At 48.5% G+C, this 15,935-nt stretch overlaps 1 protein-coding gene and 1 pseudogene across 1 annotated transcript; both read right to left on the reverse strand.

Annotated features, from left to right (window-relative positions):
- Positions 1 to 2,103: 2,103 nt before the first annotated feature.
- Positions 2,104 to 2,730, reverse strand: Psmg4-ps1 (proteasome assembly chaperone 4, pseudogene 1; annotated as a pseudogene).
- A 4,143-nt stretch (positions 2,731 to 6,873) lies between these two features.
- On the reverse strand, positions 6,874 to 13,644 carry Ccl22 (C-C motif chemokine ligand 22). Its single transcript, NM_057203.1, is given in 3 exon segments — positions 6,874 to 8,398; positions 12,281 to 12,404; positions 13,549 to 13,644. Coding segments are annotated over 3 exon segments (279 nt in total). The 5' UTR covers positions 13,622 to 13,644; the 3' UTR covers positions 6,874 to 8,316.
- Positions 13,645 to 15,935: the final 2,291 nt, after the last annotated feature.

Genomic DNA, 15,935 nt, shown 5'->3' on the forward strand with positions numbered 1-15,935 from the left:
TTTTTTTTAAGAGGCTAGTGATTTGGGGATGTTAATTTTGCAACTCTTTGTTGAAAATGTTTATCAGCTCTAAGCATTTTCTGTGAAATCTCTGGGGATCTCTTATACACAAAATCATATCATCTGCAAATATACACTCTTTGTCCTTTTTCCTATTCGCATCCCTTTGATTTCCTTCTGTTGTCTTACTGCTGTAGCTAAGACTTCAAGCATTACATTAGACAGAAGTGAGTGGGGGCACCTTCATTTTATTTCCTGATCTTAGTGGGGAATGTTTTGGGTTTCTCCTCTTCCTCCTCCTCCTCCTCCTCCTCCTCCTCCTCCTCCTCCTCCTCCTCCTCCTCTTCCTCTACCTTCTCTTCTTCCTCTTCTTCCTCCTCCTCCTCTTTTTCTTCCTCCTCCTCTTCCTCCTCCTCCTCTTCTACATTTATCATGAGAGTGAATATAGGTTTGTCATATATAAGCTTTATCACTTTGAAATATGTTCTTTCTCTCCCTAGTCCCTTCAGAGCTTTTATTTTGAGGGGATGTTGGATTTTTCTGCCTCTGTTGAGATGAACATGTTATGCCCACGTTTGAGTGCATTTATGTGATAAATTACATTTATTGATTTCTCTGTGTTGAACTATCCTTGCATGTCTGGAATGAAGCCACTTTGATCAGAGCGAATGATCTTTTTTTTTTTTTTTTTTTGATGTGCTGTTAAATTTGGTTGCATTTTATTGAGTTTTTTTTTTTTTCATCTATGTCCACTGGTGAGATTTGCCTATAATTTTCTGTTTGTCGGACATTTACCTGGTTTCGGTATCCAAATAACACTGGCTTCCTGAAAGGAATTTGGAGTGTTCCTTTCCTTATTTTTCAAAATTTAAATTTTATTGATTTATTAGTGTAGGGTGTGGATGCACATAGAGGCCAGAGGGAACGTTTTAGCCCTCTCTTTCCACCTTTATGTAGAATCCAGGAATCAAAGTCTGGATGTCACCCGGCACAGCAAGGATATTTATCTTGTGAGCCATTTACTGGCCCTCTTTTTCTGTTTTATGAAATAATTCGATATTGTTATTTGTTCTTCTTTCTGAAGACCTGGTAGAATTTTTTACTGAATTCATTTGGCTCTGGCCTTTTTTCATTTGGGAGATTTTTGTTGCACGTTATAGATCTTTGGTGTCATTGGTAGGATCATATCCATCTAGAAAGCCACACACTTCTCTTAGACCTTCTAGTTTCAATGAGTATAAATCTTAAAACACATCCTTGTGGTTTTCAGAATCTGCTCTGTGGAGATGTCTCCTTTTTCACCTCGGACTTTGTGGGTTTGTGCCTTCCCTACCTTTCCTCTGATTAACTGGCTGAGGGTTTGCCAATCTTTTCTTTTTAAAGAATCAACTCTTTGCTTCATCAGTTCCTTATGTTTACTTCATTAATTTCTGCCACGATCTTACATCTTGAGATTTCTTAGTGCTCTTTGACATTCTAGGTCTGTGGTAAGCGCGTGGTTTACAAGAATGAGCCCTGGGTCCATTGCCACTCCAGGAGGGGGGCAAAGAAAAAGAGGAGGAGCAACAACGAAAGGAAAAAATATAACATTTATCCTCGTGGCTGGATAATTGTATTTCCCTTAGTACAATGTCCTAAAAGTTCATGCATGTAATAGCACCAGTCAGAATTCCCCTCTTTAAGTGTTCAGTAATAGCTGGGCAGTGGTGGCACACGCCTTTAATCCACACCCAGGAGGCAATTCAGGCAGAGCTCTGAGTGGGAAGCCAGCCTGGTCTACAGAGTGAGTTCCAGGACAGTCAGGGATACGTAAGGAAGCCTTGAAAAAACAAAACAAAACAAAACAACCAACCAAACAGAAAGGGGGCTGAAGAGATGGCACTGACTGATCTTCCAGAGGACCTAGGTTCAATTCCCAGCACCCACATGGTGACTCAGTGACTGTCTATAACGCTTGACGCCCTCACACAGACACACATGCAGGCGAAACACCAATGCACATAAAATAAAAATATATAGAATATAAATGCTGATTAGTATTTCACCGTGGCTGTGCCACATCTGCTTCCTACACGCTTGCTGGTGGATGCTGAGGATGTCCGTCTTTGGCCAGTTGTAAAGTGTATTACAATGAACACGAATGCATAGCCATCTCCTTGGCATGTATACACACTACCCACAGGCTTAACCGTGCGGTTGCGTGACTCCATCATTTGATTCTGGAAGGACAGCCAGTGTCTTAAAGAGCAGCTGTAGCAGTCTGTACCCCAAACACCTGTGCCCAGGAGTTCACGTTCCTTTTTTTTTTTTTTTTTTGAGGACAAAATCGACCTGTTTATTTCCATGTAATTTATATACAAGTTACAAACGCTTCCTTCTGCTGCTCAGAACTGTTCTGGGAAGGTCTCCATTTCTTCTATAATCCTGTTTTCTACGAGTAACGTGAAGTCGCTGTCTGTATTGGAGAGGTCGTAGCTGACAAACACCTGTTTGTGGTCCTCCTGGCTAAGCGCCGAGCGAGGCCGGTGGAAGTCGCCTCAGAAATGTCTCCAAGAAGGGAGATGCACACAGGGATGGAGTCGAAGCGGCTGCACATGGCCACTGCCAGTTTGCGTAGATGCGGCGCGCCCCCACCCACAGGAAGAGCGTAAAAGTGGACGAGCTGCTCCCACAGCCTTGCAAGGAAGTTGGGGAAGTCCGTAGGTCCGCAGCGGCTCGTGGCTCCTCCATCCCCCTAGGAGTTCACATTTCTCCACATTCTTGCCAACCGGTGTTACCTTTTAGGTTTCCTGTTGTGTTTTCTGTGGGTTTTATTCCCATTTCCCCAATGGGTGGTGGCGCTAAGCATATTTTTCTATGATTTCTTGGCCACCTGAGTATCTTCTGCGGAGAAAGGTCTCTTCAAGTCCTTCTGAGACAATTCAGGGAAGATTATGGAAGGAAACGGGAAGGGAAAGGAGCCTCAGTCTAGAGCCTCGTTGAAGCTTTTTGCTGGCACATTAACAGCATTGGTGTGCGGAGTCCACATAGAAACAGTTTCTTCCTGACAGACGTTGTGTGTTAACACAGCAGCGAACAAGCCTGAGACCTGAGTGTCTACGACCTGGGGAAAGGTCTATTCCACTCCCAGATGGTCTCTGGAAATCTCAAACTTTGTTCAGAGTAATGGAGATGTAATAATAGTGGTCCAGCTCCTCGGGAACCAACCCGGGATCCCATCTGGGTTCCTTAGCAACCCTTTGAAAATAAAGCCTCAGAACCCATCAGGCTGGTAGATACTTATGGTAAAGGCAACATGGCGGGGAGGGAGGAGCTGTCTGTGAGAAACCACCCCACACTCCCATGTGCTTGGCTTCGTCTTCCCCTCTGAGCGCCTCTGTATTAACCCCTGCTTCTAAATCTATTAAGTGCCTTTGAGTAAACTCTAAGTCTGCTTCATACTGGCTCGTCCTGAAATTTTTTTCTGTGCCGGAGGGAAGGATCTGGTTACACCCAAGTAGAGGTCTCTGAAGAGAACTCTTCAGGCTGCCCCGAGCACCAGTTCAGAGCTGTGTCTCCACTACTGTCACTGTCGACCCCTGTCTACTTTGTTATTGGGTTGGTGTCCTGGATCTTCTAGTCTTGCCAGATTCTCACTGGTGTCTACTATTTCCTCCTTGGTCACAGAAAGAGAACCGAGGCTCATGGGGCAGAGCACCTTGGTAGCCCTGCAGAAGCCTCGTATCTGCCAGCATCCTTGGCGTGTGCTCCTCTAAACGCTGTTCCTGGCAAATGCTTTGCATCTGCGGCGACTGCCTCGAGAGCCCAGCAAAGCAGACGTGAAGGGAACGAGGGCTGACAGGATGTGGACGGGCAGGAGACCACACAGGACACACGGAAACCTAGTTCCCAGCACAAAGGAGATTTATCTGCTCCAGGGGGACAAAGGGCAGGGAATAAGAGACAAAGACAGGAGACAGAGGATGAGGGAGAAGGGAAAAGGAGCAAGGGAGAAGGGGAAGGGGATGTTTGCCTAGGACTACTCCTGGATAGGGAAGAGACAGACATGGCCTGTAGTCAAATGGCATTTAACTACAAAGGGGAAAGGGGGAAATCCCGTGTTACGATGAGTTGGTTTGTTTTGACTGGGCATGTTAATTAAGGTGACCAAAAGGGAGATTTTGACCGCTGGACTTCAGTACTTTGATAGCTGGATCCTAGTGGTCAGACTCAGGAGGAGGGATTGGTCAAATAGGGGAATAGACCTTGGTGGGCAGCTTTAGGAATGTCATTAGTCTAGCAAGGAGGAGGCAATGGGGGAGGGGCAGGACTTACCAGAGCTATGTTTGACATGCTCCGGCCATGCTCGGGCCTACCAGAGCCCTTCAGTCCCACCTTTTCATTTTATTAACGTGCCATTAGGTGTTGGGTAGGTCCGTACTGCTTTCTCTGGCTGCTTCCTGCAGACATTGGGGTATTGTTGTTAGGGACCCAAGGAAGCTGAAATGTTGGTCAAGGTCAGGAAGAGCAGGCTGCTTTACTTGTCCAGGCTCTGTGGGACCATCTGAGGTAGTCTGTGAGGCTGGACCATGGTGTGTATTCTGAGGAAAGAGCTGGAGCAGTTTGAGTTGATTTGAAATCTGCTGTGACAGATAGATGAGAGACAGGAGCAAAGTGTCCGTCTTTAAGGAGTTTAGGGTTTTTATCCTGAGCGTACATGTAAAACTTTCAGGTTTATGGCCCTAATAGTAGGGAGAGGGGAGTTCTGAGACCAGAAAAAGGGGGAGAGACCCCACCCTTTAGGAACAGACAGGCAGGGGAACAGGCTGTTGGTTAGCAGAAGTCCTTTTGACCTGTGAGAGATGGGTCGAGTTGGTCTTTGATGCCTATAGGAGTTTTTAAGTTCATAAAAAGAGCTAAATATTTTAGATGTGTTAGCATTGCCACCGTTTATCTGTACTGAAGTCTACATGGGAGCAGTAGGCCCATGGAGCGAATCTTAAGAGGCAGACCAATTCTGTACAGAACACCCCAAGACCAAGTTCTCAGCACAAAGGAGATCTATTTACCCCAGGGAGACAAAGAGCAGAGAACAAGAGACAAGACAGAAGACAGAGGATGGGGAGAAGGGGAGAGGAGAAAGGGAGAGGGGGAAGGGATTGTTAAGTTACCTGGTAGGGACAAAGAGCTGCCTCCGGATAGAGAAGAGACAGACGTGGCCTGTAGGCAAATGGCAGTTTATAAAAAGAAAGGGGAAACCCCAAGTTAGGATGAGACCTGTAATTTTAATCGGACAGGTTAATTAGGGCAGCCAAAGGGAGATTTGACTTTTGGACTTCAGTACTTTTTGTTAGCTGGACCTTGGTGGTCAGCCTCAGGATAAGGGATTGGTCAAATAGGGGAATAGACCTTGGTGGGCGGCTTTAGGAATGTAATCTAATGGGTTTTAGCAAGGCAGAGGGAATGGGGAAGGGTGAGATCTGCCAGAGCCATGTTTGCGATGCCTACTAGATCCCTTCAGGATGCCCGTGGTTGGAGCTTACACTCAAGAAAACACGAAGACATTGAGCTGTAAGGGTCATTCTTTGTTTCCTGGGCAGTGTGAAATGTGTGTGTGTGTGTGTGTGTGTGTGAGTTTGAATGAAAATGGCCCCCACAGAGTCACAGGGAGTGGCATTATTTTATTGGTGGTGTGGCCTTGTTGGGGGAAATGTGTTACTGGAGGTAGGCTTTGAGGTGTCAAGTGCTCAAGCCAGGCCCAGTGTCCCTCTGTCTTTTGGCGGCCTATGGGCCCAGATGTAGGACTCTCAGGTACTTCTTCAGTGCAATGCCTGCCTGTGTACCACCCTGCTTCCCACTATCACAATAACGGACTAAATTGTAAGCTGGCCCCAATTAAATGTTTTCATTTATAAAAGTTGTCATGGCCTTGGTGTCTTTTCACAGCGATAGAAATGCTAGGACAGAAGTTGGCACCAGGGGACCGGGTATTGCTGTGATAGGCCTGACCATGCTTTTGTTTGGAGGGATATGGACTTTGAGACTTTGGGTTTGGAAAGGGGTTGAAAGCTTCAGGTGGGGCTTAATGGGCCAGCCTAGTAGGAGCAGAGGAAAGTGGAGGTGCTAAGGGGTGATTTGAACTGTAGGGGCCCGGCTCAGAAGACTTCAGAGGAAGAGAATATTTGTATGTGGCCTGGAAATCGTTCTTGTGATATTTTGAGTAAGAATGTGGTTGTCTTTTGCCTTTGTCCGGAAAAATCTGACTGAGGCTAAATTGAAGAGTTTTGGCTTCATTGCACTGGCAGAGGAAATCTCAAAACAGCCTCCATCATGTGGTTGTGAGTGGCCACTCTTATGCAGATCTATAAAAAAATACAAAATGTACAGTTTGAGGAGAAATGGGGCACCAGGAAGTGAAATGGAGCTAAGTCCTGTGTTCAAGGAGATAAACAGATTAAAGAAAAAGAAGCTTAATGCTTTTTAAAGGGAGTGGTAAACTCAGGACAAGATCCCAGCCAGTGAAAAGGAATTAAAGTTTAGAGTCAGATCTGGGTGAAAAAAAAGACATAGGTTCCTGGATATCCACTTCAGAAGCTGTCCATGTATCGGGAATGTTGGATGTGCTTATACGAGAAGAGAAGTCTTCCATTGAATGAACATTCTATATCCAGTTCTGGACATGGGGATGAGCAGTGATCTTATGCACGGCCAAGCAAGGTGAGTGTGAACTTGGGGACAAATGCCTGGCTTTTCTGTTGGTATTTGTGTAGCCGCCTCCCAAGCCTTGTATCCACCACAAGTCACTTTATATTTAAATGTCAAGCCTTTTCCAGTAAGCGGCACAGGCCATGGTTCTATTTCACAGCGAAACAGATGACAAGGAGACAAGTCAGGCACTATTGACGAGCATTTATTTTCCCAGAAGTAGGAGAGGAGGTGACCCTCAGGACATGCATGGCAGTGGGCAGAGTAGCACTAATGGTGGCCCTGGTCATCGGGTGCTCCTTCTGGAAGGACATAAGCCCTGGACACAGCTGTGGCTGGCACTGTCAGTCCCTGTGGGTTGGGGAAAACCCTTTGTGGTCCCATATTCTGTCAGCTGAGGCTCCGAGGGGAAAAGCAATGTCCTCAGGCTCACGCAATCCAGTCACTCAGCTAAGCCAGGCCACTGTTCCCTCCAGAGGAGCAAGCAGATTTATTTCCCCACCCTGGGGCACTGTTGTCTCCAGGGAAGCAAGAGTGAGTTTTAAATTCCTGACTTGGCCCCAGCCACTCAAGAATAATTTCAACTAAGTTCTTTAATTTAACTATGCCACTGTGCCTGTAGCTCCCACAACCAGCTGCTTTCTGAAGGGCTTTGTATGGTCCTTCCTGCCCCCAGGTCCTAAGACTCTCCAGTTCGTCTATTTGGCCTCACATATATTTATCCTCTTTCCTATATAAATATAACTATAGCTTATAATACCAAGCTATGGCGATCACTGTCACCATAGCATGACTTTGATTATCAACTACACAGGCATGGAGTCAGAAGTAGAAAAAGTAAAAGACCTAACATTCGGTTGAAGAGGGATGGATGGAAGTTGATTCTTGGTGAATTTAGGTCACAGTTGACCTACATAGCCCCTTTCTAACAACCTGAGTCTCCGTGTTGAGAGGAGACTGCCTTTTGCCTACATCAGGGATGGGGGAAGATTAATTTTACTGGTAGAATTTGCAGCTCCTTTCAGAAATCTGATTCTGAGCCCACTCCTGTGCTGGAGACCGAGAAACAGGAGGAGCTCTTGTGGGGACCTCCTCCCTTGGGGCCTAGTGGACCAGTCTGAGACTCCCAGAATTCTGAGTGTAGGTGGGGGCCAAGGAAGTCTGAAGCATGGGGCTTGGGACTGGGACGGATGGAAGCCTGGGAGGTGAGTGGTGCTGGAGAGGGCCTGCAGCAGGGATAATATTCCGGGTCCCAGCAGCCTCCGAGGAAGAGGAACTGGGTAGCACATACTTGAAAGATATTGGTGTTCCCTACATGTAAGAAGAGAAGGGGGCCAAGGCATCATAGGATCCAAAGGCACCAAAACAAGGACCCTGGTCTCATCTAAAGCAGTGGGGAGTAGGTATTGGGTAAGGCTAGCCAGAAGTGCTTCCCGGCTGCCACGTTGGAAGAGAATGAGCTGGAGGGGACGGACAGGAAGTACAGGGACCTGAGGCTTCACAGAGTGACAACCCAGGGGATGGAGGTGAGCAAAGGTGGAGTTGTTGGCAAGGCTCTTGCTGGATGGCAGAAGGATAGGGTTTGCTGAGCCTTGTGGAGACACCAGACCCGTGGTCATCAGGCCCTTCTCCCTAGGCCAACTTGTGGAGTATCTTCTTCACCCAGAGCATCCTGGGGTCAGCACAGATATCTCGGTTCTTGATGGTTATCAAACTGGAAGAGAGGTAATGGAGAAAGCCATAGCATTAGCAGGCTCGTTGCCGAAAGTGTGGGCCTTGCAGCCTGCCTATCTGGACTGTATTCTGGTTTTGCTCCTTGCTAGCAAGTCAGCTGACTTCTCTAGGCCCTGGTCTCTACATCTGCAAAATGGGGCTGACAGCCCTGCCCAGCTGCATGGTATTGATGGAGCCATCCGGATACATACTGTCCTGCTCAAGAAGGCAGATGCTACTTAGGGCTGCAGCACATAGTAGGTGCTATATAATGGCCCCAACTTTTTTTACACTGTTATGTTTCTGTGTGTGTGTGTGTGTGTGTGTGTGTGTGTGTGTGTGTGTGTGGTGTGGTGTGTCTGTGTGTGAGAGAGGGGGTGTGGTATGTGCACATTCATGTAGAGACCAGAGGTCAACATAGAGTGCCTCCCTCACTTGCTACCCATCTTAGTTTTAAATATAGTTCCCTGAACTCGAAGCTCTCCAATTCAGCTAGACTGGACAGCAAGGCTGAGAGATCTTCCTATCTTTGCTTCCCCAGGACTGGGGGTTTCTAATCACATGCTGCCACATCTGGCTTTTTTTTTTTTTTTTTTTTTTTGCATGAGAGCTAAGGATTGGAACTTGGGTCCTCAATACTTGGTCAGCAAACATTTTACTGACTGAGCAGTTTTCCATCCTCTTTATAATGGCTTCTCTAATTCTTGCAACAACTCTGTGTGCCCCTGCCCTGTGCTCCCCGTCCCTGTACATCCATTCTACCCACAGATGTAAAGAAATTTGGCTGAATAGAAGAAAGCATGAATTATGTCTTGGGTGGGGGCTGGACTGTGACTTTGAAGAGCATCCTTTTCAGGCCTTTTCGAGAGTCCCAGAGCATCTATCTGGTGGAGAAATAGGTTTGTCCATGAGGGTAGTGTTAACTGTCAATTGACAGTATCTAGGATCCCTTAGGGGGATCGCTGGGCATGCCCGTGAGAACTGTCTTATTTTTTTTTTAAGATTTATTTATTTATCATATATAAGTACACTGTAGCTGTCTTCAGATACACTAGAAGAGGGCATCGGATTCCATTACAGATGGTTGTGAGCCACCATGTGGTTGCTGGGAATTGAACTCATGACCTCTGGAAGAGCAGTCGGTGCTCTTAACCACTGAGCCATCTCTCCAGCCCGGGAACTGTCTTATTTTAAGTGATGTGAGAAGGCCTGTCTTAACTGTGACGGAGCTATTCCCCGGACAGTAGATCCTGGATGGTAAAAAGTAGAGAGAGCAAGCTGAGTATTTGCACTCATCCCTCTGTTTCCTGAGGGTGGATGGCATGTGGCAAGCAGCTTTTTTGTTTTTTTTCCTCCATCTTTATTAAATTGGGTATTTCTTATTTACATTTCAATTGTTATTCCCTTTCCCAGTTTCCAGGTCAACATCCCCCTAACCCCTCCCCCTCCCCTCCTATATGGGTGTTCCCCTCCCCATCCTCCCCCCATTACTGCCCTCCCCCCAACAATCACGTTCACTGGGGGTTCAGTCTTGGCAGGACCCAGGGCTTCCCCTTCCACTGGTGCCCTTACTAGGATATTCATTGCTACCTATGAGGTTGGAGCCCAGGGTCAGTCCGACAAGCAGCTTTAAGTTCCTGGTGCCATGACTTCCCTGCCGTGATGTCCTGAACCCTGAACTGTGTGCTGAAACACACACTTTCTCCCCCAAGTCATTCTTGTCAGAACCCAGTCATTTATCACAGCATTTAGAAAAGAAACTAAGACAACCAACAAGTGTGGCCCAAGGGACACCTGAAGCAAGTACCAGGCCAGCCCTGGGCACTGAAGCTGTAGTTAGCAAAGTGGGTACAGCCTGGCTGGTGGTGGGGCCTCTGCTCCCACTCCATCTCTGTTTCCTAAGAGTCCAGCCACAGGGCGGAGAGCAGCTGGCTCCCCACATAACTGACCTGACTTGAATCACTGACCACTAGTGAGCAGAGCCTGAGGACAATAGCAGCACTGAGCCTGTCTTTTTTGTTTTGTTTTGTTTTTGTTCTTGTTTTGTTTTGTTTGAGACAAGGTCTCACCATGTAATCCTGGCTGTCCTGGAACTCACTATGTAGACCAGGTTGGCCTTGAACTCATGGAGAGCCACCTGCCACTGCCTCTTGAGTGCTGGGATTAAAGGTGTGGGACACCATGCCCAGCCTGAGTTTGGCTTCTTGGGCAGTTTACCCACAGCTGGTCCCTACCTGTGTATCTGTCTTTCCATCTGTCAAGCCGCATTCTTTCTACAGTTCCTTTGGGCTCAGAGTCAATGGATCACTAGAGTCTGTCCTTCACTCTCTCCCGTGTAGCAGGCCATGAGCTCTGTGACTCCCACTTGTTGTAGCTGTCCTGTGATGCTAAAGAGACCCTTAAGCTCATGCCACCTCCTCATTGTGCAGGGAAACCAGACAGACTACAATCACTGGACAGGGCTGTAAAGGGTTAAAGAGCACATGCTGCTTCTGCCCTTGAGAAACAAAGAGTTAAGGCTCTACTGAAGTGATGGGAAAGAGTCTCCGAGCTGAAGGGGCCAGAACCTTGGGAAAACTCCTATTCTGCCATTTGTAGACACCTCTGAGAGATAATATCAACTGTAAGGGGAGAGAGAGAGAGAGAGAGAGAGAGAGAGAGAGAGAGAGAGAGGGAGGGAGGGAGGGAGAGAGAGAGAGAGAGAGAGAGAGAGAGAGAGAGAGAGAGAGAGAGAGGAGAGAGGGGATTATAGAACAGAGGTGGGGTCATGACCCCAAATCCAAGAACCATCAGATAGGTGATGTGGCTAGCAGCAGGATCTAAGGGGTCAGAAGCAGCCAGAGGACTACCACAGAAAGATGAGTTTTCTGGTAGGGTGGAAGAAACTGGACCAGGATGGAGAGCCACAAGCCAAGACTCCGCCCAGGAATACAGGTGCTCCTGTTGCAGCCTGGGAAACCTTGCTCCATGCTTTTCTTTACGTAGCCTGCTTTTCTCGCCCTTTGCTGAGCCTAGGTTGTGTTCCCTTTGCTAAGCCTGAGAGTCCCTTCCCTCTCCTGAGCCTGGATCCCCTTCCCTTTGCTGAGCCTGAATCCCCTTCCCTTTGCTGGGCCTGGATCCCCTTCCCTTTGCTGAGCCTGGATCCCCTTCCCTTTGCTGAGCCTGGATCCCCTTCCCTTTGCTGAGCCTGGATCCCCTTCCCTTTGCTGGGCCTGGATCCCCTTCCCTTTGCTGAGCCTGGATCCCCTTCCCTTTACTGAGCCTGGATCCCCTTCCCTTTGCTGGGCCTGGATCCCCTTCCCTTTGCTGAGCCTGGATCCCCTTCCCTTTGCTGAGCCTGGATCCCCTTCCCTTTGCTGAGCCTGGATCCCCTTCCCTTTGCTGAGCCTGGGTCTTGCCTATGAAGAATTGCTCTAAAGATTGAATGAGTCACGCGGGTAGTATTCAGAATAGCCCGGGCACGTGGGCAGCCATCTCTGGGTGTCAGCTCTTAATAGTATGTCTCTGATTAAAATGGCTACCTCGAAGAATTCCAGGTCACTGGGAGGACCCAGAATGTCTTGTCAGGGAATGGCTCCAGGCATGTTGTTTGTACTCTAACAACTATGCTGCTTCTCATCGTCAATAGCCTGTGGCTACACACTGCCCACAGGTCCATGCCATGCTGGGGTGGTACCCATTTATTCAGCGGCCGTCCTCAGCTCTGTCAGGCCACAGATGTTCAACAGTATCTATGGAATAATGCTATCATTCTTGGATTCAGAAAACCCAAGCCTGGCTGAGCCATCCCATCCAGCCAAGCCTTCTTGAATAGGAGTCTGATACATCCTGCCTACCCTTGGGCCCACCCTCCAAGGCTCTGAAGCCCCAGCTCCCTACTCACACGACGCCAGGCTTGCGGCAGGACTTTGAGGTCCAGTAGAACTCCTTCACGAAACGTGGTGGCAGAGGGTGACGGATGTAGTCCTGGCAGCAGATACTGTCTTCCACATTGGCACCATAGGGACCTGGAGGAGACATGGGACCCAGGGGACATTAGCTGGAGCACAGAGAAGCCAGCTTCAGCCTTACCCCTGATCACAAACTGACCTATAGGGAAAAGATTCTCTTCCACACTGATGAATATCTTCTAAGCCTCATGTACCCCAGCCTGGGGAGTCTCTGAGATGCCACTAAGGGCCCAGTGTCTATGATCTGGGACAGTCAGTTCTAGGAAGTGGATTCAGAAAGACTAAATAGCTTCTAAATGGGTCCTGCACCTCTTTCTCAGCCAGGAAGAGCCTCATGCTCACTTTGGGCCAGTCTGTGGACAATAGCACCAGCTTCCCTGGAGCCTGGGGAATGCTCAGCCCTACGGCAGACTTCCCTACCCCCATGTACGCGACACAGAACTAGAGGTGCACCTTCCTCTTCTCAATGCCTCAGTGAGGCTACGTCAGAGAGGGGAAGGTAAGCATCCAAGATCCCAGTGAGACCGTGTAACAGAATCAAAATCAAGGCTCAGACAGGTGACAGTTACGACACAGACCTGGTTCAAATCCCACTCTGTCTCTGACTGACCCTGTTCATCTGTTATCTCCAAGGCTTGTGGAAGAATACCAATTCCATAGGGTTTTGCTACAAGGAAGCTCTCCAGATACTCGATCCTGTGAGCAACAACTGGTTGGTTGTAGTTGCCTCACCTCCTACTGTGACCACTCTTCTGTCCAGCCCAAAACAGAAGTGTTGACACTGCCATGGGAAAGAGGGATCTGGACCCTGTATCCACAACAGGCGACAGAGCAAACCTTGGGTGTTGGGGGAGTGGGGTGGCGCAGGGCCAGCTTTTAAGAGAGGCTCTACCTTCCCTGATTCAAGCCTGGTACCTTGCAGGCACTGCACCCACTCCCAGGGACCCTATATTTGAGCTGTCTGGGCAGCGAGATCCCCAGGTCTTGCATAACACAACCCCCAAACCAATTGGCAGATCCTAAAAGCTCAGCCTTCCTAGCGACCCGATTTATAAATGTGTACACCTGGGCTCTGAGAAGTAATAGAGCTGGTCCAGGGGAAGTGTTGGAGCTAGCCCAAAGCCATAGGGCCCAATGGCAGACTCACTCTGGGACTCTTTCCAGATTCTCTGGTGTCCACCCTCCTACTCCCCAGCCTCACCTGCATCGGAGGTCTGAAGTGCCACAGCAAGAAGGACGAGAGCCACCAGGAGTGGGACTCGCAGGCTGGCCATGATGTGTGTGTATCCCAGTCAGGTGTCTATTGGCCAGAGGACAGAAGGTCTGATACTTAAGTACTCTCTCCACCCACTAACTGGCTCAGGGACCTCTTAGTCATTACCAAGCCTGACCTTCGTGTCCTGAAAGAAGAAGTCCCACTTCCCCTCATGGGAGGATCCAAAGGCGGGGGACTACTCAGAGGGGACTGCCACTCTTCCAAACTGCGGGTCTCCAGAGACTTGTAAAGTCCCCTTAGCGGTGCTCTGCAGAGGATGTTTGTTCTGTGACCTCAGCCATGTCACTGGGGGCCTTGGAGAGGACCGTGGGTAGAGATGGAGAAGCTAGGCAAAGCTCCACAGCCCACCTCAGTGGCCATGGGCGCATGGATAACGGACGAGGACAAACGTTGCCTAGATTTGGGGCTTTCTTAATGCCTCAAGGCCGGGCATCAGAGTCTCTTTTCAAGGGCAGAGGCCCAGAGCCCTTTGGGTCAGGCTCTTGGCCCCATAACCTGACTCTTGTTGGGTTTTTCAGTAGACGGTGCCACCTGGCTCAGAGCGGGCTGCTCCTGCATTTGCACAGAACCTAAGCCATTTCGGTCTTTCCTTACCCACCTATCTCCCCGTCTTACTGTCACACTGACTACCCATTGATACAACCCAGTCCAGTTCAGCTCCACCTCCTGTGTGGACGCGGGCAGATTCGCCTCCCCATGCTGCTGCAAGCCAGAATGAGTGTGGCCCTCTCCTACTCTAAAGCCATGCTGGAGCTCCCCATTCACCTGAGGACCAAACCCAGACTCCCTTCAGGGCCTCTTTTCCAAAACCATTCCCCACAGACGGACCACGCCGCACTACTTTACGCTTCCTCAAAGAACTCTTTGGCCTGACTCCGACTATATTTCCACTTTCCACTTCTCTATTGCAGAAACTCCTACTCATCCATCAAGACTGTTTGAAATGTCACTTCTCTGGTAAGCCCACCTACTCAGAAATTCATACTCTCCACGTAACCTAGAACATGATCCAGGAAGAGACTTTCTCCTGAGCTCCTCTCATAAGCACAGGGGAGCTGATCCCTTGTCTTTCTCAGCACTCAACCTGTTGAGCTGCCTGCTGGCCGTGTGCTCCAGGTTCCCGGCTTTGTGAGCGCTCACCCATGCTGGTGTGGGCCTTGGTGATGTAGCTGTCTTTGAGTTATTGCTTTTCTATAAGTGACCCCCCTCACTCATATTCCTCTAAGTAACCCCAAATAAAACTCATGTTTCACCAAGTTGGACCTTAGTAGTATTCATACTTTGTTCTGTCTATCTGGGTTGAGAAAATGTGTGTGCTGCGTTTCCTCAGGAAAAGTCTTGACGCACGATATCAGGCAAAGTAGAACATTTGGGAAGTGGATGGCAGCCACAGTCGCATAATCATCTGAGCATGCCCACTGCTGCTGAGCACGCTGCACACTTAAAAATGGGTTGAGATGCTAAGGATGTGTTGGGTATTGCATACCAAACATGTGGCCCTCTCCAACTCGAACCAAGCTCCCAGCACTAATTTCTAGTTGGAGAAGATGCAGGTGTTGGACTTGGTGGCTCACGCCTGTATTCCCAGTCACTTCAGAGGGTGGAGAAAAGGGTTGCATAGACCCATGAGATCAAGACGCTCTGGGCATTAGTGAGGTCTAGTCTTTAACAAAACAACAGTAAACATACTAGAAGAAAACTACCCCACAAAAGCAATTTGCTACTCACCAAAGGTAGGTAGGACCTTCAGACCTTCAAGTCAGCTGACCCAGGTGTGTGTGTGTGTGTGTGTGTGTGTGTGTGTGTGTGTGTGTGTGTACACTTATACATATATTATACATATATATTTCAAAAGTTAGGTAGCTGATCATTGTTCCATATACCTATAATTAGTTCTAGCACTCAGAAGGCTGAGGCAGGAGGATCCCTATGAGTTTGAGAGAAGCCCCTGACCCTGTCACAACAAAGGTTGTGTGGTGGAGATGGTTCCGTGGACAAAGCGCACATGTGTGAAGAGCTTTGGTCTCCCAGACCCACAAAGGTCAGACACGTGACTTTAATGCCAACCTCCCTGATGAGGTGAGGATGAAGAGGGAAGGGTCCCTGGAAGCTCCTTAGTCTGGTTCACAGTGTGATGAACGAGAAACCCTGTCTCAAGCAAATGCCAAGCCTAAGACTGACTGCTATCAAGGACTTTCCAAAGCCAGGCACGGCGACACACTTGTAGTCTCGACATCTGGGGGTGCGAGCTGGAAGGATCATCATGAGTTTAAGTCCAGCCTGAGCTATATGTTAAGTTGGCAAGAGCTAGA

Source organism: Rattus norvegicus, chromosome 19 (assembly GCF_036323735.1).
Source record: "Rattus norvegicus strain BN/NHsdMcwi chromosome 19, GRCr8, whole genome shotgun sequence".
Taxonomy (NCBI): domain Eukaryota; kingdom Metazoa; phylum Chordata; class Mammalia; order Rodentia; family Muridae; genus Rattus; species Rattus norvegicus.